Below are 23,986 nucleotides of genomic sequence, written 5' to 3'. Positions count from 1 at the left end.
TATACCAGTACCATACTGTTTTTATTTCTATAGATTTGTAGTATAGTTTGGAACCAGAAGGTGTGACACCTGCAGCTTTGTTCTTCTTCCTCAGAATTGCTTTGGGTGTTCAGGGTCTTCTATGGTTCCTTACAAATTTTAGGAATTTTTTGCTTGTTTATGTGAAGAATGTCATTGGTATTTTGATGGGGATTCCATTACATCTATAGATGACTTTGGCTAATATGGAGACTTTAACAATATTAATTCTTCCAATCCATGAACACGAGATGCCTTTCCATTTGTTTGTGTCTTCTTCAATATCTTTCAGCAAAGTCTTACAGTTCTTGTTTTACAGATGTTTTTACTTTCTTGGCTAAACTTATTCCTATGTATTTTATTGGTTTTATGCTATTGTGAATGGGATAGTTTTTTATTTCTTTCTCAGATATTTCATTATTACTGTATGGAAATGCAACTGATTTCTGTATATTGATTTTATAGCCTATAACCTTACTGAAATTGATTAGTTCCAACAGTTTCTTGGTTGAGTCTTCAGAATTTTCCATATACCAAATCATATCATCTGTAAATAGTGACATTTTACATCTTCCTTTCTGATTTGGATGCCTTTTATCTCTTTCCTGGGATTAATTTCTCCAGCTAGGACTTCCAGTACTATATTGAATAAGAGTGGTGACAGTGAGCATCTTTGTCTTATTTCTGATCTTAGAGGTGAAGCTTCCAATTTTTCTTCATTGAGTATATATTAGTTGTGGGTTTGTAGTACATGGCCTTTGTTATGTTGAGGTATTTTTTTCGTCTCGAAAAAGCTTTGGAAGTTTGCATTTTTCAAAAAAAAATGTCCATTTCATCTACTTTATTGAATTTATTGCCATGAAGTTGTTTGTTGCATGTCATTTTTATTTTAATATTTGTATGGTCTACAGGAATGCTCCTTCTTTTTTTCTGATATTTGTAATTTGCATCTTTTTAATTTTTTTCTTAGTTCATATGACTAGAGGTTTATCAATTTTATTGATTTTTTTAACATTCTGATTTTTATTTAATTGATTTTCTGTATTGTTTTTTGTCTGTTCACAATTTCATTAATTTCCTCTTATTATTATTCCTGCCTTCTACTTGCTTTGAGTTTAATTTGATCTTTTTTCTAACTTCTTATGGTAGAATTTAGATCATTGATTTAATACCTTTCTTTTTTTCTAATAAAGGTATTTAATTCTGTATATCTTCTGCTCAATATTATTTTAGCCACATTGCACACATTTTGATATGTGGCTTTTAATTTTCTTTCAAGTTAAAATCTTTTCTAATCCTCTTTGTAATTTTCACTTTGATAGGTTATTTAAAAGGCTTTTCTTTAAATTCCAACTATTTAGGGATTTTCCAAATATTTTTCTTCTATTGATTGCTGGTTTAATTCCCTTATAGTCCAAGAAAGTGTAAACACTATATAATTTCAATACTTTTAAATTTTTAAGATTTGTTTTATGGTCCAGAATATGGACTATCTTGGGAAGTATTCCACATCCACTTGAAAAAAAATGGATAGTCATTGCTGTTGTTGGGTGGGGTGTTCTATAAATGAATCTTAGTCAAGTTAGTTGATAGTATTGTTGAGATATCTTATAGTCTTACTGACATTCTATTTTTCTAACAAATATTGAGAAATAATTATAAAATCTCCAGCTATAAATTTGGATTTTTCTATTTGTCCTTTCATTTCTGTCAGATTTTGTCTCATGTGTTTTGAATCTCTGTTGTTAGGTGCACACACACTTAGAATTCTTCAGTCTTTTTGGGGAAATAAATGCTTTATCAATAAGTGATGTCCCTTTTTATCATGCCTAATGTTCCTGTCTCAGACATTGACTTTGTCTAGTATTGACATAATTATTCCAGCTTTCTTTCGATTTTGTTTCCAAGGTATATATTTACCCTCCTTTTAAGTTTAATGTAGCTATGTCTTTATATTTAAAATGGGTTACTTGTAGACAGATTATAGTTTGATAATGCCATCTTTATTCAACCTAATCATATCTGTCATTTAATATATGTTTATATTAATTACATTTAACAAAATTATTAATATGGTTGGATTATTTTTGCTGGATATTTTCTATTAATTCTATTAGATATTTGTTCATGTTTTATTCTTTGCCTGCCTTCTTTTGGATTAGCAGTTGCCCTAGGATTTACTATATATAAATATAAAATCTACCTTCAAATTCTAATGCAAGGTATTTAGATCAGTATACCCCAAATTCCTCTCTCCCATTTTTTGTTCAATTATTGTCACATACTTCACTTTTTCATATTCCATAAACACACAACACTTTGCTACTATTTTTGCTTCAGAGAATCTGTCACCTTATAGAGCAGTGATTCCCCAAGTGACATTTGGCAACATCTGGAGATAGTTTTTGTTGTCCCAACTGGGGAGGATGCTACTGGAACCTGTTGGGTAGAGGGCAGGGATGATGCTAAACATTGTACAATGCACGTGAAAGCCCCCTTCAAAAAAGAATTATCCAAATCATTGCACCAAAAGGTACAAACTCCCAGTTACAGAATAAATAAGTCATGGGATGTAATGTACAGCATGGTGACTATAGTTAATAATTTACTGATTAGTTATCAATAGTAAACTAATTAGTATCAATAGTTAACTATTATATAATATTAAGATATCAATAGTATCAGTAGTTAACTATTAATAGTTAACTAGTAATTGATTGATTGATTGATTAATACTGTATTGTATATTTGAAAGTTGCTAACGGAGTGGATCTTTTTCTCACCACAAGAAAAAAATTTGTAACTGTGTGGTTATGTATGTTAACTAGACTAATTTCAGTGATCATTCCACAATATATACAAATATCAAATCATCCTGTTGTACACCTGAAACTAATATAATGTTACACGTCAATTATATCTCAGTAAAATAAAATTAAAAAAGAAGAATTATGCAGCTCAAAATGTCAATAGTACTAAGGTTGAGCAACTTCTTTTTTTTAAAAAAAAGAGGAGTTTGGTTCAAGATGGCGGAGTAGAAGGATGTGCGCTCACTCCCTCTTGCAAGAGCATCGAAATCACAACTAATTGCTGAAGAATCATTGACAGGAAGACACTGGAACTCACCAAAAACGATACTCCACATCCAAAGACAAAAGAGAAGCCACAATGAGACGGTAGGAGAGGCCCAATCACAATAAAATCAAATCCCATATCTACTGGGTGGGATTCCTAGAGAATCAGACTTTGAAGGCTAGTGGGACTTGATTGTAGGACTTCGGCAGGATTGGGGGAAACAGAGACTCCACTCTTGGAGGGCACACACAAAGTAGTGTGCACATCAGGACCAAGGAGAAGGAGCAGTGACCCCATAGGAAACAACCAGATCTACCTGCTAGTGTTGGAGGGTCTCCTGCAGATGTAGGGGGTGGCTGTGGCTCACCGTGAGGACAAAGACACTGGAAGCAGAAGTTCTGGGAAGTACTCCTTGGCATGAGCCCTCCCAGAGTCCACCATTTGCCCCACCAAAGAGCCCAGGTAAACTCCAGTGTTGGGTCACCTCAAGCCAAACAACCAACAGGGAGGAAACCCAGCCCCACCCATCAGCAGACAAGCAGATTAAAGTGGAACCTAGAAAAATGGTACAGATGAACCGGTTTGCAGGGCAGAAGTTGAGACACAGATGTAGAGAACAAACGTATGGACACCAAGGGGGGAAAGCCACGGGGGGGGGGTGTGTGTGTGTGATGAATTGGGCGATTGAGATTGAGATGTATACACTCGTGTATAAAATTGATGACTAATAAGAACCTGCTGTATAAAAAAATAAATATAATAAAATTTTTTAAAAAACCAATTATTAGTTCAAATCTCCTTTGAGAAAGCTGTGCTGTGCTTTCAATGGGGATAAAATAAAATTTAGTAGGTGTGCAGGAGGAATTGAGTCCATATGTGGAGGCACTCCAACTCTTACATTCAAAGCTCATTTATATATACCCAAAAGCCAGAGGACATTTATGGTAAATTGCAAAAATAGTTACAGATTCTTTTCAGCTCATCCTATCAAGAAATGCAATCTGTTAACCCACCTCTTAATCTGAGCTAGTGCTCTGACTTGCATTGGCTAGTAGAATGTAAATTTAGGTAGAAGAAGCCCTGCCATTTCTCTCTTGTGCTAGAGAGCCTTCCAGCACCTGGTGGGGAAGCCTCAGCCAGCCTACTGGATGGTGAGCCCAAATGGAGAGAAAATCAGTAATCCCAGCTGAACCAACTGATGCTACAGATGGGTGAACACCTGAAAACATCTGAGCTGGCATAGACACAACTGCCCAAAGGGACCTAGCACAATTTACTGTCTTACAGAATCATAAGAAAATACTAAAACATTGTTTAAAGTTATTAATTATGTTTTGGAGTGGTTAGCTACATTAAGAAATATCTGACTGATACAACACTCCTCAAAGTGTTCTATTTCCTAGTAACCAATTAGTGCTTCTGTGACTCACAGGCTCCCACATACCTAGACTGCCGCAGGGAGAAGGTTGGCTGAATAAGAAAAAAGCTATAGGCTGTCCCTGGCCTAGGCACAGTTAGTATTTGTCATTATATAGTTGCTCTCATTTGGAAATAATTGCTATGTGCCAGACACTGGACTGTATTTAAACCTTATAATTTGTACTTATTTACCATTTTATTTTATCATATTAACTATCATGTAGCAGTTTTTATCCCATTTTATAGTAAAGTACCCTAAAGCTCATGTATTTTGAGTGACTTGCCCAAGATGATGCAGCTGGTAAAATCATTACTGAACATTTATTCATTTGATTACAAAGTCCATCTTCTTTTTACTTTACTACTCTGGACTCTGTTGTTGCTGTGAAGCATCTTTCATTACTGCAAGATGGTAGAGGCTTGGCGTTTTCAGTAAAACCTCACCAATGCATAATAACTAGGGTTGTGTCAGGAGAAAACAGTTGAAAGTCAGAACCAAAGAATTTGAAAATACACAGCTTCTTAGAGAATTATATAAATGTTAATTAGAAGTAACATGAGTTCTAGCTAAATAATTTCTTAGAGGATGCTCAAAGATGTAAGCTATAATGACACATTCCATTTACATTGACAGTTTTAGGTACTAAATCAATGGCAGGAAATTAATGATTTTTAAGAAAATTATTGGTGGGGGGACCTTCAAGATGGCAGAGGAGTAAGACATGGAGATCACCGTCCTCCCCACAAAGGCATCGAAAATACATCTACATGTGGAACAACTCCTACAGAACACCTACTGAACACTGGCAGAAGACCTCAGACTTCCCAAAAGCCAAGAAACTCCCCACGTACCTGGGTAGGGCAAAAGAAAAAAGAAAAAACACAGACAAAAGAATAGGGATGGGACCTGCAACTCTGGGAGGGAGCTGTGAAGGAGGAAAATTTTCCACACACCAGGAAGCCTCTTCACTGGCGGAGACAGGGGATGGGTGGGGGTGAAACTTCGGAGCCACGGAGGAGAGCGCAGCAACAGGGGTGCAGAGGACAAAGCGGAGAGATACCTGCACAGAGGATTGGTGCCAACCAGCACTCACCAGCCTGAGACACTTGTCTGCTCACCCACTGGGGCGGGTGGGGGCTGAGAGCTGAGGTTCGGGCTTCGGAGGTCAGACCCTAGGGAAAAGACTGGGGTTGGTGTGTGAAGACAGCCTGAGGAGGCTAGTGCACCACAGCTAGCCCGGAGGGAGTACGGGAAAAAGTCTGCACCTGCTGAAGAGGCAAGAGACCATAGTTCTTGGGTGCACAAGGAGAGGGGATTCCTTCCCTGTGTACCCACAGAAGGCAGAACACAGACTAAGCAAGCTCTAGAGATGGGCGCAAGTTGTGACTGTCAGTCCAGACCCCAGAGACAGGCATGAAACACTAACGCTGCTGCTGCTGCCACCAAGAATCCTGTGTGCAAGCACAGGCCACTATCCACACCTGCCCCCTGGGGATCCTATGCAGCCCGCCACTGCCAGGGTCCCAAGATCCAGGGACAACTTCCCCAGGAGAACACATGGTGTGCCTCAGGCTGTTGCAATGTCACGTTGGTCTCTGCCACTGCAGGCTCGCCCTACATTCCAATTATGACTATACTACCCCTCCCTCCCCCTGGCCTGAGAGAGCAAGAGCCCCCAGTCCGCCGCTGCATTAACCCCCTCCTGTCTGGATGGGAAACAGATGCCTGAGGTTGACCTACACGCAGAAGTGGGGCCAAAGCCAAAGCTGAACCCCAGGACCTGTACAAACAAAAAAGAGAAAGGGAAATTTCTCCCTGCAACCTCAGGAGCAGCAGATTAAATCCCCACAATCAACTTGATGTACCCTGCATCTGTGGAATACCTGAATGGACAATGAATCATCCCAAAATTGAGGCAGTAGACTTTGGAAGCAATGGTAGACTTGCGGTTTGCTGTCTGCGACTCATTGTTTCTGAATTTTATGTTTATCATGGTTTAGTTTTTAGCTCCTATTATCATTTCTGGATTTGTTTATTGGCTTTGTTGCTCTCTTTTTTTAATTTTAATAATTTTCCCTTTCTTCCTTTTTTTCTCCTTTTTCTTCTGGGCTGTGTGGCAGACAGTGTATTGGTGCTCCGGCCTGGTGTCAGGTCTGAGTCTCTGAGGTGGGAGAGCCAAGTTCAGGTCATTGGACCACCAGAGGCCCCCCAGCCCCACATAATATCAATTGGCAAGAGCTCTCCCAGAGATCTCCATCTCAATGCTAGGACCCAGCTCCACCCAATGGCCAGCAAGCTTCAGTGCTGGACGTCCCATGCCAAACAACTAGCAAGACAGGAACACAACCCAATCCATTAGCAGAGAGGCTGCCTAACATCATACTAAGTTCACAGACACCCCAAAACACACCACCAGACATGGCCCTGCCCACCAGAAACACAAGATCCAGCTCCACAAACCAGAACACAGGCACCAGTCTCCTCCACCAGGAAGCCTACACAAGCCACTAAACCAAACTCACCCACTGGAGGCAGACACAAACAACAACGGGAACTATGAACCTGCAGACTGAGAAAAGCAGACCCCAAACACAGTAAGTTTAACAAAATGAGAAGACAGAGAAATATGCAGCAGATGAAATAACAAGGTAAAAACCCACCAGACCAAACAAATGAGGAAATAGGCAGTCTACCTGAAAAAGAATTCCTAGTAATGATAGTAAAGATGATCCAAAATCTTGGAAATAGAATGGAGAAAATACAAGATATGTTAAACAAGGACCTAGAAGAACTAAAAAGCAAACAATGATGAGCAACACAATAAATGAAATTAAAAATTCTCTAGAAGGAATCAATAGCAGAGTAACTGAGGCAGAAGAACGGATAAGGGACCTGGAAGATAAAATAGTGGAAATAACTACCGTAGAGCAGAATAAAGAAAAAATAATGAAAAGAATTGAGGACAGGGCTTCCCTGGTGGCTCAGTGGTTGAGAGTCCGCCTGCCAATGCAGGGGACACGGGTTCGTGCCCCGGTCCGGGAAGATCCCACGTGCCGCGGAGCAGCTGGGCCCATGAGCCGTGGCCACTGGGCCTGCGCATCCGGAGCCTGTGCTCTGCAACTGCAACGGGAGAGGCCACAACAGTGAGAGGCCAGCGTACCACAAAAAAAAAAAAAAAGAATTGAGGACAGTCTCAGAAACATCTGTGACAACATTAAATGCACCAACATTTGAATCATAGGGGTCCCAGAAGAAGAAGAGAAAAAGAAAGGGTCTGAGAAAATATTGGAAGAGATTATAGTTGAAACTTCCGTAACAGGGGAAAGGAAACGGTCGATCAAGTCCAGGAAGTGCAGAGAGTCCCATACAGGATAAATCCAAAGAGAAACATGCCAAGACACATATTAATCAAACTATCAAAAATTAAATACAAAGAAAAAATATAAAAAGCAGCAAGGGAAGAGCAACAAATAACATACAAGGGAATCCCCATAAGGTTAACAGCTGTTTTTTTCAGCAGAAACTCTGCAAGCCAGAAGGGAGTGGCAGGACATACTTAAAGTGATGAAAGGGAAAAACCTACAACCACGATTACTCTACCCAGCAAGGATCTCATTCAGATTCAATGGAGAAATTAAACTTTTACAGACAGGGAAAAGTTAAGAGAATTCAGCATCACCAAACGAGCTTTCCAACAAATGCTAAAGGAACTTCTCTAGGCAGGAAACACAAGAGAAGAAAAAGACCTACAAAAACCAACCCAAAACAATTAAGAAAATGGTATTAGGAACATACATATCGATAACTACCTTAAATGTAAATGGATTAAATGCTCCAACCAAAAGACACAGACTGTCATACAGAGTGAAGTAAGTCAAAAAGAGAAAAATAAATACTGTATACTAACACACACATATATATATGGAATCAAAAAAATGGTTCTAAAGAACCTAGGGGCAGGACAGGAATAAAGACGTAGACGTAGAGAATGGACTTGAGGACATGCGGAGGGGGAAGGGTAAGTTGGGATGAAGTGAGAGAGTGGCATGGATTTATATATACTAACAAATGTAAAATAGATAGCTAGTGGGAAGCAGTTGCATAGCACAGGGAGATCAGCTCAGTGCTTTGTGACCACCTAGAGGGGTAGGATACGGAGGGTGGGAGGGAGATGCAAGAGAGAGGAGATATGGGGATATATGTATATATATAGCTGATTCACTTTGTTATGAATCAGAAAAAAACACACCATTGTAAAGCAATTATACTCCAATAAAGATGTTAAAAAATATATATTTGTAAAAAAAATGACATAGACTGGCTGAATGGATACAAAATCAAGACCCATATATATGCTGTCTACAAGAGACCCACTTCAGACCTAGGGACACATACAGACTGGAAGTGAGGAGATGGAAAAAGATATTCCATGCAAATGGAAATCAAAAGAAAGCTGGAGTAGCAATTCTCATATCAGACAAAATAGACTTTAGAATAAACACTATTATAAGAGACAAAGAAGGACACTACATAATGATCAATGGATCAATCCATAAGTTGTAAATATTTATGCACCCAACATAGCACCTCAATACATAAGGCAAATGCTAACAGCCATAAAAGGGGAAATCGACAGTAACACAATCATAGCAGGGGACTTTAACACCCCACTTTCACCAATGGACAGATCAACCAAAATGAAAATAAATAAGGAAACACAAGCTTTAAATGACACATTAAACAAGATGGACTAAATTGATTATTTATAAGACATTCTATCCAAAAACAACAGAATACACTTTCTTCACAAGTGCTCATGGAACATTCTCCAGGATAGATCATATCTTGGGTCACAAATCAAGCCTTGGTAAATTTAAGAAAACTGAAATCGTATCAAGTATCTTTACCGACCACAGTGCTATGAGACTAGATATCAATTACAGGAAAAAAACTGTAAAAAATACGAACATGTGGTGGCTAATCAATACACTACCAAATAACCAAGAGATCACTGAAGGAATCAAAGAGGAAATCAAAAACTACCTAGAAACAAATGACAATGAAAACATGATGACCCAAAACCTATGGGATACAGCAAAAGCAGTTCTAAGAGGGAAGTTTATAGCAATACAATCCAACCTCAAGAAACAAGAAAAATCTCAAATAAGCAACCTAACCTTACAACTAAATCAATTAGAGAAAGAAGAATAAAATAACCCCAAAGTTAGCAGAAGAAAAGAAATCATAAAAATCAGATCAGAAATAAATGAAAAGGAAATGAAGTAAACACTAGCAAAGACCAATAAATCTAAAAGCTGGTTCTCTGAGAAGATAAACAAAATTGATAAACCATTAGCCAGACTCATCAAGAAAAAAAGGGAGAAGACTCAAATCAACAGAATTAGAAACAAAAAAAGGAGAAGTAAAAACTGACACTGCAGAAATACAAAGGATCATGAGAGGTTACTACAAGCAACTAAATGCCAATGCACAACCTGGAAGAAATGGACAAATTCTTAGAAAAGCACAACCTTCCAAGACTGAACCAGGAAGAAATAGGAAATATAAACAGACCAATCACAAGCACTGAAATTGAAACTGTGATTAAAAATCTTCCAACAAACAAAAGCCCAGGACCAGATGTCTTCACAGGTGAATCTACCAAACATTTAGAGAAAAATTAACACCTATTCTTCTCAAACTCTTCCAAAACATAGCAGAGGGAGGAACACTCCCAAACTCATTCTACGAGGCTACCATCACCCTGATACCAAAACCAGACAAAGATGTCACAAAAAAAGAAAACTACAGGCCAATATCTCTGATGAACAAATAGATGCAAAAATCCTCAAAAAAATACTAGCAAACAGAATCCAACAGCACATTAAAAGGATCATAGACCATGATCAAGTGGGGTTTATCCCAGGAATGCAAGAATTCTTCAATATATGCAAATCAATTACTGTGATACACCATATTAACAAACTGAAGGATAAAAACTATATGATAATCTCAATAGATGCAGAAAAAGCTTTTGATAAAATTCAACATGCAATTATGATAAAAACTCTCCCAAAAGTAGGCATAGAGGGAACCTACCTCAACATAATAAAGGTCATATATGACAAACCCACAGTCAACATCATTGTCAATGGTGAAAAACTGAAACCATTTCAATATAGTTTTGGAAGTTTTAGCCACAGCAATCAGAGAATAAAAAGAAATAAAAGTAATCCAAATCGGAAAAGAAGTAGTAAAACTGTCACTGTTTGCAGATGATATGATACTATACATAGAGATTCCTAAAGATGCCACCAGAAAACTACTAGAGCTAATCAATGAACTTGGTAAAGTAGCAGGATACAAAATTAATGCACAGAAATTGTTTGCATTCCTATACACTAATGACGAAAAATCTGAAAGAGAAATTAAGGAAATAATCCCATTCACCATTGCAACAAAAAGAATAAAATACCTAGGAATAAACCTACCTAAGAAGACAAAAGACCTGTATGCAGAAAATTATAAGACACTGAAGAAAGAAATTAAAGATGATACAAACAGATGGAGAGAGATACCATATTCTTGGTTTGGAAGAATCAACATTGTGAAAATGACTATACTACCCAAAGCAATGTACAGATTCAATGCAATCCCTATCAAACAACCAATGGCATTTTTCACAGAACTAGAACAAAAAATTTCACAATTTGTATGGAAACACAAAAGACCTCGAATAGCCAAAGCAATCTTGAGAAAGAAAAACGGAGCTTGAGGAATCAGGCTCCCTGACTTCAGACTATACTACAAAGCTAGAGTAATCAAGACAGTATGGTACTGGCAAAAAAACAGAAATATAGATCAATGGAACAGGATAGAAAGCCCAGAGATAAACCCACGCACATGTGGTCACCTAATTTTTGATAAAGGAGGCAAGAATATGCAACAGAGAAAAGACAACCTCTTCAATAAGTGGTGCTGGGAAAACTGGATAGCTACATGTAAAAGAATGAAATTAGAACACTCCCTAACAACATACACAAAAATAAACTCAAAATGGATTAAAGGCCTAAATGTAAGGCCAGACACTATAAAACTCTTAGAGGAAAACATAGGCAGAACACTCAGTGACATAAATCACAGCAAGATCCCTTTTGACCCACCTCCTAGAGAAATGGAAATAAAAACAAAAATAAACAAATGGGACTTCATGAAACTTCAAAGCTTTTGCACAGCAAAGGAAACCATAAACAAAACGAAAAGACAACCCTCAGAATGGGAGAAAATATTTGCAAATGAAGCAACTGACCAAGGATTAATCTCCAAAATTTACAAGCAGTTCATGTAGCTCAATATTAAAAAAACAAACAACGCAATCCAAAAATGGGCAGAAGACCTAAAGAGACATTTCTCCAAAGAAGACATACAGATTGCCAACAAACACATGAAAGGATGCTCAACATCACTAATCATTAGAGAAATGTAAATCAAAACTACAATGAGGTATCACCTCACATTGGTCAGAATGGACATCATCAAAAAAATCTACAAACAATAAATGCTGGAGAAGGTATGGAGAAAAGGGAACCCTCTTGCACTGTTGGTGGGAATGTAAATTGATACAGCCACTATGGAGAACAGTATGCAGTTTCCTTAAAAATCAAAAAATAGAACTACCATACGACCCAGCAATCCCACTACTGGGCATATACCCTGAGAAAACCGTAATTCAAAAAGAGTCATGTACCAAAATGGTCATTGCAGCTCTATTTACAATAGCCCGGAGATGGAAGCAACCTAAGTGTCCATCAACAGATGAATGGATAAAGAAGATGTGGCACATATATACAATGGAATATTGCTCAACCATAAAAGAAATGAAACTGAGTTATTTGCAGTGAGGTGGATGGACCTAGAGTCTGTCATACAGAGTGAAGTAAGTCACAAAGAGAAAACAAATACCGTATGCTAACACATATATATGGAATCTTTAAAAAAAGAGGTTCTGATGAACCCAGGGGCAGGACAGGAATGAAGACGCAGATGTAGAGAATGGACTTGAGGACACGGGGAGGGGGAAGGGTAAGCTGGGATGAAGTGCGGGAGTGGCATGGACATATATACACTACCAAATGTAAAATAGATAGCTAGTGGGAAGCACAGGGAGATCAGCTCGGTGTTTTGTGACCACCTAGAGGGGTGGGATAGACAGGGTGGGAGGGAGACGCAAGATGGAGGGGATATGGGGATATATGTATACATATAGCTGATTCACTTTGTCATACAGCAGAATCTAACATAACATTGTAAAGCAATTACATTCCAATAAAGATGTTAAAAAATAGAAAATTTTTGGTCTAAATTAATATTTTAAACTGCAAATTTCATTTCCACCATTAATTTATGAAAAGGGTCTTTTATTTTCCTTTTAGACAAAGGTCACAAATTGGTTTTTGTCAAAGTGGTACACCATTCCTCTGAGTTTAATTCACTAATAATTTTACTTTATGTTAAAATTATGACCTGAAGAACTAGAACAAGGTTCATTGTGTGATTGCAGGAAAAGGAGGGACACAAAGTCAAGTTAAGGACAGAAAAGCTCATCTTCTATCTCTTAGCTAGTAACATTGCCTGCTTGGAATTCCCCTGCATCCCACTGGATGTGAAATCTGAGACTGGTCTTCAACTTCCCATCTAAGATACAGTTCTGATCCTGAGTGTTTAACATCCTAACTTCCTAATTTGAGTTGAATTCTTTTAACTGTAATATTAGTAGGTGAAATTCTGAAGCACCGTCAGGAAAAGTTTCGACCATTTGCCAAACTGTAAGTGATTTATTTAAGATATAAAGCAGGTAAGTCTGGATCCAGAAAAAAAGCATAGAAACATGTTATTTCTGCATAGAAAGGAGGATGCTGCATGGTAAAAGGAGCACATCTCAAGTAGAACCTCAAAATTTCTCTTGGTCCATAATGGGAGAGACTAGAAAGAATGATAAGGCCACCTGTAGGGTCAAATATTTATCCTAATTATATCAGGACACTGTATTCTGAATCCACGCAGGAGACTCCCTCCCTCCCTCACAGGGACTTGTGGCTTGCCCTTGTCACATTTCAGCTCTGCACTCACCAGCTGTGTGACTTTGGGCAAATCCTTTCACCTTTCTGAAATCTGATGTCCTCCTTGTAAAATGGGGATGATATTAATTTATTACAAGTATAAAGAGCTGTGGGAATTTTTCATTCCAGGTGCAGTATGTCTACGTTCCTCACAATAATCTAATGAAGTGCTGTTAACGTCTTCAGCCAAGGATCATCGGAAGCACATCCATGGATGAACAAGTTGGTTGTATTGTTCATAAACTCACCATGGGGAATCATGGGCATCTCAATATGAAGATGTTGGAACCAAAGAAGCAGAACCTGTTGGTGAGATCTTTTAAGAGATTCACTGCAAAGAATTAGTTTACACAGTTGTGGGGTGGGCTAGGCAAGTCCAAGACCCATAGGGAGGGCTATTGTCAGGAAATGCAGGCTGGAAATTTCAGCACAGGCTGAAGCTGGAGCCCACAGTGAAATCTCTTCCCCTCGGGGAAACCTCAGGTCTGCTCTTGAGACTTTTCACCTGATTCGTCCAGCCTCACCTAGATTATCTAGAATAATCTCTCTTACATAATGTCAACTGATTTTGGACCTTAATCACATCTATAAGATAACTTCAGAGCAACACCTAGGTTAATGTTTGAGTGAATAACTGAGGACCATAGCCTAGGCAACACATGAAACAGACCCTTAAACTATTATAGGATTTGGGCTTGTGTTAGGTGATCTTGAGGAAGATTTAAGAAACAGAGACTTTGTTCTTAATTGGATTCTGTCAAGAAGTGGGTGGTGAAGTGGGGTAATTCTGTAATCGGGCATCTTAATAAATCTTCCCTAGGAGGAAGGAAGATTATACTGGGGCTAAAGCTGTAATTAGGAAAGAAGCAGAGGTCATTCATATTATCTAGGGGAGAAGTACGCTTGGTCATTTTTGTGATTTGGACACAGTTCATGTTTTGTCTGTGTTGAGACATGATTACTGAGTGGCCTTGTTTTCTGCTTTGATAGTCAAAGCAGAAAGGCTGATGGTCACAGAATGGCTGTCTGATGCTGTTGCTATACGACGTTGCTTATGTTCAGCAAGAAAACACCAAAACCTAGTTATGAGTCACAGGCCAGCTCCTGGCGACACCAGGGCCTAATTAATAGTCCCAGGCAGCTCCCAGATGCCAGGGCTTTTTCTGTCTCACTCTTCTTTATAGTCTTTGTCACTGTGAGGTAAGACAGTGCTGAGAAACTGGGGGCCATCTAACAGGGACAGGGGGATTGATTCTAAATGGAACCCCATTAACCTGTGGTTTCCATAACACACAGAAAATCAATTCTTCTGAAAAAATAAGTTCCCCTCTAAAAATTGTCTTTCACTTTAGCTCAGTCCTTAGTCCCTCACAAATACCTGGGGTTTTAATGTGGCAGGATAAAGAATATTAAAATATCCAGTAGATTAAAGGAAGAACATTTTCTAAGTCAGAACAATTCCCTGAATTCTACCCTCAATATTTGACTTGACATTCTTAAATTTAAAAAAATTATACAGCATGCCAGCCAGAGCTTTCTTTAATGTAATCAATGCTCTCCAAATTCCTTTAAAAGTAGATAGGTTCACCAAAATATAGAGCATAAAGAATACTCAAGACAGGGAAAAAATTCAAATGAAAGATCATGCAGTTACTTTAGGCAGCATTACAAGACATTACAAGTACTTTTATTGCCCTGGGTAATAAAAGCTTTTGAGAGTACGAAAAGAATAATTTACTCAACTGGATTCCTCTAAGTAGAAAAGGCAAAGGTATTCCTTGGCTATCACCAGCAGAAATCACTTGGATCAACTCAATATTTAGAGAACTCCATATGCACTATGGAAACAAAGAGAAAGACAGTTAACCCACATAAGGAGGCAAGAGAAATGGGAGGAGGTGGGGCCTGCCAGGGAGGGGGACGAACTCAGGGGAGAGACCCTGGAAGTTATAGCCCAGAATATCCTGTTGGACACCATATTAGTGATGACTTCATCTGTCCACGAGGCTGCTCAGAAATTCCCAGCCCTCTTGTCACCAGCAGGCATACACATATGTGAGAAGACTCTGATTTAATACCCTCCCTCCTTTCATAGAAAATTCCCTCAGGTCCACTCTGAGTGGAGGCCGCCTCAGAACCAAGGGATTTCCCAGCCCCTTTGAGGCCTCTTAGTACAAAGTCTTCATCTGGCAACTGAGGTGTCATCATAGGGGATTTTTCTGATTGGCCAAGTGTGGTTTGGGTGTCTACAGAGTGTGGTTTGGGTGTCTACAGAGTTCCTTCTCAGCTCAGCCCTCATCATAGCTCTGCAACTCAGAACGGCAACTGCTGAGACCACCTTAAAGTAGGATGGTCCTGAACAGAGCTCTGATTCTGGGGACCCTCACCCTGACCATCATGATGAGCCCCTGTGGAGGTGAAGACATTGTGGGTGAGTGCATGGTTGAGGGATGTGGGGACTAGAGTTGGGAACAGGGAATTGAAGGGAAAAAAAGATAGAGTTTGGCCTAGAAACAATAGCAACTCCTCAAAGCGTTCTCAATATTAAGCAAATCTAAAACTTAGAGTCATTCCTCCTGCAGGAAACCAGAGTCCAGACCCACTCTCTTTGCTACTTGTGCTGTTGCAGAGCTCACCAAGGACACTATTCTGTTTCTGATATTGGATCCAGTGAATATGTCCTGGAGGGCTCTAGGGCATTCATTCATTATTGCCTCAAAGATTAGAAATGTTTCCATAAGTGGATATTTTGTTACTAAAATTTTATGAACTATTGCTCCTAAATTTCTCTGAGTAAATTTTGAAGCTTTTTGCATATTTCTCCTACAGTGTATCTTGGGGTAAACAGTTCCATGAATTCTGTATACTGTGTAGATACAAAGAAGGGTGACCTTTTCAGTCTCAGATCTACATACATTTTCATGCTGTCATCTCGCACAGGTGGGGAGAGGGTAAGCAAGCCCAGCAGAATGCCTTTACACAAGGCGTTTTACCACAGGGTCCTCACTTAACCTCAGTTACCTCATACATGTCACCTCACAAATAACCAAGTAAAAGACGTGTGTAGAAATGCTTTCTAAGTGATTAAGCCACACAAATGTCAAAGATTATTCTTATTTTTTTAGTTTTACCGTTACAAGTGTAGCTTTGCTTTATTTTCTTTAACAAAGTAAGAAATTTCCTTATTTTTATTTTAAAATTGAGAACTTTATGATAAGAAACTTGATGAATCAAATTATATTGTTTTCAAATTGTTAGCCCAAATTACCAGTTCTTTGCCCCATCTAAGGAAGTCCTTCAAGAAGAATGGGCAAGCACAGATTATTTATTTGGTCCCTTAGGCCCCTCTGCCTTTGCTGTCCCCCTCCTTCCACCCTCTTTTCTTACATTCCTTCGTCTTCCTTTCCTTCCAGGATCCATCCCTGGCCCACATCTTTGTTACTTTATAGACATTGAGTGAGTTTGTAAAAACCAAAGTAGAAAGGCCAGGTAGTTCAAAAGGGAAGTGAAATGGAGGGTTACTCTAATCTTCAGCAACTTTGCTAACCATGAATGCTCCCATTCTAATTGTGTGTGGTAGTGGAAGTTTCACATACTTCTCCAGAGCACTTCTAAATTTTGTTTCTTCAGCGTCACACTAGAGTGTCCTGGTCAGGCTCGACTTCCTCATTGGGCACAGGGGACACAGGCCAAGGGCCTGCAGTGCTTATAGGGCTCCATGAAAGTATTTTATTATTTTAATTAGAAAAAAAAATGAACTTTTAGGGTAGAAGAAAATGTTTTAATTTTTAGTTTAGCCTAGATTATATTTGTCTTTATCCCAGTATGGCCATAAAATATGACTTTTAATATTTTTATGGAGGAAAGCTTGCTTATGCAACAGCGCTTAGGGCTCACAATCATACTGCAGCCCTGGTCACTGCTGATTCTGATTGTCATATAATTCTGCTACCTCTGTGCTTGTCAGTCTTCCCCAAAGTCTCTGTGATCCTCAAGAATAGTAATTGACATTTTGTACTCATTCTTGAACACGCAGCAAGCTAAGTTTGGGGGATGCAAAAATGAAAAGACATGCTATCTGCCCCATGGAGTGTACTAAGATTAGTAATGCTAAGAAAATGGTGCAGAAAAACAGAAGGAGTATTGCTGAGCAGGGCAATGGATGCAGGTGAGGCTGAAGCTGTAAAAGTGAATTGGTTCCAGTTGGCACAGCAGTGCGATGCTCTTCAGTGCTGGCAACTCAGGACAAGTAGCCGATGAAGAGAATAATTGCATACATCCATGGTTGAAAAGGAGTCAAGAATATTCACTACAGGGATAAGGAGGCTACATTGGAAGGCCTTTTAAGTGATCAACCAAGGGGTCATGCTGGGTAATGATGAGGAATAGATTGACTTGAAAGCAGGACACTGGGATGGAGAGGTTGGAGGTTATAATGTGAGCAAAAATATGTGTAATGAGAGAACTTAGCTAAAAAGTTGGTAACTAAGCAGAAACTTCAAGAATGAACTGGGGCTTCCCTGGTGGCACAGTGGTTAAGAATCCACCTGCCAATTCAGGGGACATGGGTTCGATCCCTGGTCCAGGAAGATTCCACATGCCGTGGAGCAACTAAGCCCGTGCACCACAACTACTGAGCCTGCACTCTAGAGCCCACAAGCCACAACTACTGAAGCCCACGCATCTAGAGCATGTGCTCCACAACAAGAGAAGCCACCACAATGAGAAACCTGATCACCTCAACGAAGAGTAGCCCCCACTGGATGCACCTAGAGAAAGCCCGCACGCAGCAACAAAGACCCAACACAGCCAAAAATAAATAAATTAATTAATTAAATAAATTTTTAAAAAAGAATGAACTGGAGGTGTCCAGGAAATCCTAACAGATAATTTCATTTCAGGGGGAAAAAAAAAAAAACAGACCCTGCAAAGACCAAGGAACATGAAAGGATAATGTCATTTGGTTTGATTAATAGCTAAGGTCAGATGAGGATGTTGGATACATCCATACCAGAATTCAGCACAGAACACTGTACTTGCTCCTTTACTCACCTGACTCTCCCGTTAATCAATATTCTCCTTGTTGGCAGAGACCATGCCTGATTGATGTTTTACTCTTTGCCTCCCACAATGTCTGAAACCCTGTTGATGCTCAGTAATTGAGGAAGGAAGGAAAGAGAAAATGATAAAAGGCTTGTATGTGTCTGGACAAAATTGTCCAGTCAGGCTTACTTGAGTAGAGTCCAACTGAACCGGTTGCCATTCTGCTTTGGCATCCTCAGAAAAGTATATTGTCCATTTGAAGAAAACGGCAGCACAGTACCTTGAGTCCTCAACAAATACGTGTTGAGTCAGAAAAAGAAGTTTAGTAACCTCCTTAAAGAAAAAAATAGGGGTGGGAAGTAACAGAAATCCAAAATAAAACTTCCATTTCTTACTTCAGAAGCAATCAAGCACTCTCCTTTAAGGATCACTACTGTTAACAAAACGGACAACTTAAAACCACTGTTTATTCTTTATATGTTTTGTAATACTGTCACTGTCCTTGTCATACTCGTTCTTACACCCTGTAACAGTAAGAGGAAACTCTTTTAAAATAATAAGATTCCGTGTGCTTTTCCTTGGTTTAAAAAAAATAAGATGGGGCTTCCCTGGTGGCACAGCGGTTGAGAGTCCGCCTGCTGATGCAGGGGACACAGGTTCGTGCCCCGGTCCGGGAAGATCCCACGTGCCGCGGAGCGGCTGAGCCCGTGAGCCATGGCCGCTGAGCCTGCGCGTCCGGAGCCTGTGCTCCGCAACGGGAGAGGCCACAACAGTGAGAGGCCTGCGTACCACAATCAATCAATCAATCAATAAGAAATGAATCTTGTATAGAAAACGTTCTGCTCTGAGCCAGTCCTGAAGGGAGAGGAACCATAATGAATGTGTTATTAACTGATGAAAGAAGTAAGTGAGAAAGAAAACTTATGAAGCAAAGGGAAGTAAACTAACACCATGATCATTCATTCATTCCCTTCTTTCTTCTTTCTCTCCATTATGATATTTATCACAAGCCTACAATGTGCCAGGTACTGAGCTGGACATGCAGGAAATAGCAGTAAACAGGGCCTGTGAAAAGGCCACCCTTCTGAGCATATGTTATAGTGGAAAGACAGACTGGATTCTAACAGGACAGCTACCAACACTGAGGGCGAAGGAAACAGGTGCTGGGAATTTTGCTTTGAGACTGTGCCAGAGGTGAAGACTACAGTGTTTGAGAGTTGTTTCTTCTGTAACTTTGTTTAACATGGTTCTTTCCTCTCCCTCTGTTTTGCACCTTCCTGCCCCTCACCTTCACTTATCAGCTGACCACGTTGCATCCTATGGCACAACTATCTACCAGTCTTTTGGGCCCTCTGGCCAGTACACCCAAGAATTTGATGGAGATGAGCTGTTTTATGTGGACCTGGAGAAGAAGGAGACTGTCTGGCGGCTGCCTGTGTTTAGCGAATTCGCAGGTTTTGACCCACAGGGTGCCCTGAGAAACATAGCTGTGGCGAAACATAACTTGGATATCCTGATTAAACGCTCCAACTTTACCCCTGTTACCAATGGTAGGTGTCCACCATTCTGCCTCTCTTTACTGAAACTATTGTTTCATACCAGGCCTCACTCTCTTGTTCCCTAAGGAGAGATACCCTTCACCACTCTATAAAACTCTCTCCTTTCCAAGGAGTCCCCAGATTTTCTCATAGTAATTACTGGACCCTCATCCTCCCTCTTCTCAAAGATCACATATTTCCATGTAATATAAGGATCCCTACTCCCATAACATATCCCTTGAATCCCACAGACCTCCCTCCTTAACAAGCATGCCCACAGAGAACATGGGGATAAAGCAGAGGCAGTGAATAGCATCTCCCAAGCAAAAGGGAAACAAGAGCTCTTCCACTGTCAGACTGGGAAATGTTGGTGGGAGGGCTCCCCCAGGATGCAATGCAGAACCTCAGGGCAGAGCTATCCTCATTTCACATCAGTGCTGTTTTCTCACCACAGAGGTTCCTGAGGTGACTGTGTTTTCTAAGTTCCCTGTGTTGCTGCGTCAACCCAACACCCTCATCTGTCTTGTGGACAACATCTATCCTCCTGTGATCAACATCACATGGTTGAGGAACGGACACACAGTCAGAGAGGGTGTTTCTGAGATCAGCTTCCTCACGAAGAATGATCTTTCCTTCCTCAAGATCAGTTATCTCACCTTCCTGCCTTCTGATGATGATGTTTATGACTGCAAAGTGGAACACTGGGGCCTGGATGAGCCACTGCTGAAACACTGGGGTATGTACGAGTTCCACCCCTTTGATACTTTCTCTTCTCTATCAAGTACAGAATGTCCTGCCTTTTAGCCCCTAAATCACATGGTCCAGAGCTTGTTTTCCACACTTCAAGTGTTTCTAAAGATATACTTCCCTCTCTTCCCTAAGCCTGCTGCCCTGAGTCTTTGTAGAATGAACACCACACCTCCTGCCCCATCCCAAACACATGCACATGAACCAACACTCTGTATTCTGAGTTTTACAACTTCACTTTTGCAGAACCTGAGATTCCAACCCCTATGTCAGAGCTGACAGAGACTGTGGTCTGCGCCCTGGGGTTGACTGTGGGCCTCGTAGGCATCGTGGTGGGCACCGTCTTCATCATCCAAGGCCTGCGCTCAGGTGGTCCCTCCAGACACCAAGGGCCCTTGTGAGTTGCACCCTAGAAGGGAAGGTAAGGATTCGGATTTGTTAGCATTGGAGACAGTACAGGAGGAAAGAAAGTGAGAAGAGGTTTGTGGACTCAAATGTGGTTGAAAAGTTGAGGAGAACTGGGAAAGGTCATGATAATTACACAGAAGGCCCCTAGGACTCATCAGTCTCATGTCTGTCCTGTTGCAGGTGCACTGCCCGTCTACCAGAGCAGAAGAGTGGACATGCTAGGTGACCTAGAACTATCTTCATATAGCTTCTCTCTTCTTACACTCCTCCTCTCACCTCTTCTCTGGGACTTATCCCTTAAAGCTCACATATACCTCGGAATTCTCCCCCTGACCACCTGATGATTTTTTTCTGTTCTCAATAGTTACATACCATGGGATCACTGGCGTATTCCACCCAGTTACCTAATCCCTAGTGACCCTGATCCAGTATCATCATGGAAGCAATGAATCCTCCTTTTATTGAAACTTTTCCTGTCTTTCATCTCAAGGCTGACTAGGACCTTGTTCCCTTATGCTTTAGGCCCCTTAATTTCGTTTCTCAGATCATGTTTCATGCCCAGTAACACAAGAGCAACCTGTGTAGCCTAATAATATGTTGTTATCTTAGCTGAGATTATTATTTCTCTCTTCCTTCTGTTCCCATTCTTGGCACTGTCACCCACCCCCCTAATTCAGACATCATTGAAGATAATATATACTCTTCTCCCATGGTGTAGATTTGTTATAGCAGAAATATAAAAACCAAGAAATAAGTCTGTACTCATCTTAATATAGCTTTTAAAAGTTATGACAGAGGCTTCCCTGGTGGCGCAGTGGTTGAGAGTCTGCCTGCCGATGCAGGGGACGTGGGTTCGAGCCCCGGTCCGGGAAGATCCCACATGCCGCGGAGCGGCTGGGCCCGTGAGCCATGGCCGCTGAGCCTACACGTCTGGAGCCTGTGCTCCGCAATGGGAGAGGCCACAACAATGAGAGGCCTGCGTACCGCAAAAACAAACAAACAAACAAAAAAAATTATTGAGACAATCAGAAATAATTTTAGGTGTGGTAATGGCATTGCTGTTATATTTCTAAAAAGTTTTTATATCTTAGATTTTCATAGTAAAATATTTATCAATGAAATTATATATTGTCTAAGATTATCTTTAAAATAACCCAGTATGCATATAATATTAAATGGGTGGATTTACAAAATTGTCCATGAACTGATCATTTTTAAAACTGGACTGTTGATACATGGTACTATTCTCCCTATTACTGTATATAGTTGAAATGTTCCATAATACAAAGGTTTTTTTAGATATTCCAGGAAAGCCAAAAGAAAAAATAAGCAGAGAAGCATTCTGTTTGAAGTTATTTTGGTTTTTAAGGTTTTCCTTATTTGTATTGCAGTTAAGAAACACTGAGCATCCAAATCCTGTTCTACACCTTAGAACCTCTCAGAAATGTAACCCTAAAGAGTGTGTATACAACAAAGAACAATAGCAAAAGAAAGCAAAGTAATGCTCACTTTATTATTGGTTGGGCTAAACCCCAAACTTTATTAAATATAATTACTAGTTCAATCTATAATGTAAAAATGGTCACTTAGAAGCGATGCTGTGATACATACCATACTACATTCTGAGTGTATTAAAGTAATGTGAAAACAGATATATTTATTGTCTTTGAAGAATTTACATTCCAATAGGAGGAAGCATACATACATGAAACAGTTTCACAAACATCCAAGTACAAACTCTGAAGAATTTATAAAGGAAAAGAACAAGGTAATGTGAGAGAGTATTGCACAGGAACCAAGTATAATTTGTTGTTTAGAGAAGGCTTGTATAAATGTCTGAGATGAAACAAGATGGTTTACAGTAAGTGAAGGACAAGGTTAAAGAGGGCAGAGCAAATGTTTGAGAAATCTAACAGTATGAAAGAGAGTATGAGGAACTTCCCTGGTGATTCAGTGGTTAAGAATCTGCCTTCCAATGCAGGGAACGTGGGTTCGATCCCTGGTCGGAGAACTAAGATCCCACATGCCGCAGGGCACGCCGCAACTACTGAGCCCATTTGCCACAACTAGAGAAATCTGCACGCTGCAATGAAGAGCCCGTGCGCCACAATGAAAGATCCTGCATGCCACAACTAAGACCTGATGCAGCCAAATTAATTACTTTTTAAAAAGAGAGTATGACAATAAAATAAAACAAAAATTATTACAGTTTAGTAGAGAAAGTTTATGTAAGAGCAAGCAAGCTATTTCAATTCTTTCTAATTAGAATCCTTAGTGAAAAGATACTTCCTCTATAGAAGTAATAATGACGGGCTAAAAAATTGGAAAATGTAATAGGAAGATTTAAAAAATAATAGAATAATATAAAAATTATAATAATAGAATTATTATTATGTAATATAAAAATTAAATCAAGAAAACCTCCTTGAAATTTTCTCCCTGAAAAAGAAGACAAAGAAATGTAATATATGGTAGAAAAGATAAGACACAGAGAATAGACCTGGCAACATCAAGTAACAGAGCTAGAGAGGGATACAGAAAAATGAAGGGGGAAATTTATGAAAACAAGTAAAGGAAAATTTTCCATATATAAAAGACCTAATTCTTTACATGGAATG

General features: G+C 39.7%; 2 protein-coding genes across 3 annotated transcripts in view; one reads left to right on the top strand and one right to left on the bottom strand.

Annotated features, from left to right (window-relative positions):
• The window catches only part of LOC132527441 (DLA class II histocompatibility antigen, DR-1 beta chain-like), a 61,440-nt gene that overhangs the window by 28,069 nt on the left and 9,385 nt on the right, over positions 1 to 23,986 (bottom strand). The gene's annotated exons all lie outside the window — the stretch shown is intronic.
• Positions 15,923 to 23,544, top strand: LOC132527439 (HLA class II histocompatibility antigen, DQ alpha 2 chain-like). Of its 2 annotated transcripts, none has more exons than XM_060163117.1 (5): positions 15,923 to 16,063; positions 19,977 to 20,225; positions 20,668 to 20,949; positions 21,207 to 21,381; positions 23,350 to 23,544. In XM_060163117.1, exons 1-4 carry the CDS (start codon positions 15,982 to 15,984, stop codon positions 21,359 to 21,361), a joined length of 768 nt encoding a protein of 255 aa, XP_060019100.1. In that variant the 5' UTR covers positions 15,923 to 15,981; the 3' UTR covers positions 21,362 to 21,381; positions 23,350 to 23,544. The 2 variants fall into 2 exon arrangements, with proteins under 2 accessions (XP_060019100.1, XP_060019099.1); XM_060163116.1 differs by lacking the exon at positions 23,350 to 23,544 and adding an exon at positions 21,549 to 22,942.

This window comes from Lagenorhynchus albirostris, chromosome 10, assembly GCF_949774975.1.
Source record: "Lagenorhynchus albirostris chromosome 10, mLagAlb1.1, whole genome shotgun sequence".
Classification (NCBI taxonomy): domain Eukaryota; kingdom Metazoa; phylum Chordata; class Mammalia; order Artiodactyla; family Delphinidae; genus Lagenorhynchus; species Lagenorhynchus albirostris.
The sequence above is the reverse complement of the archived record's forward strand: the minus strand, read 5'-3'. Positions and strand labels throughout refer to the sequence as shown.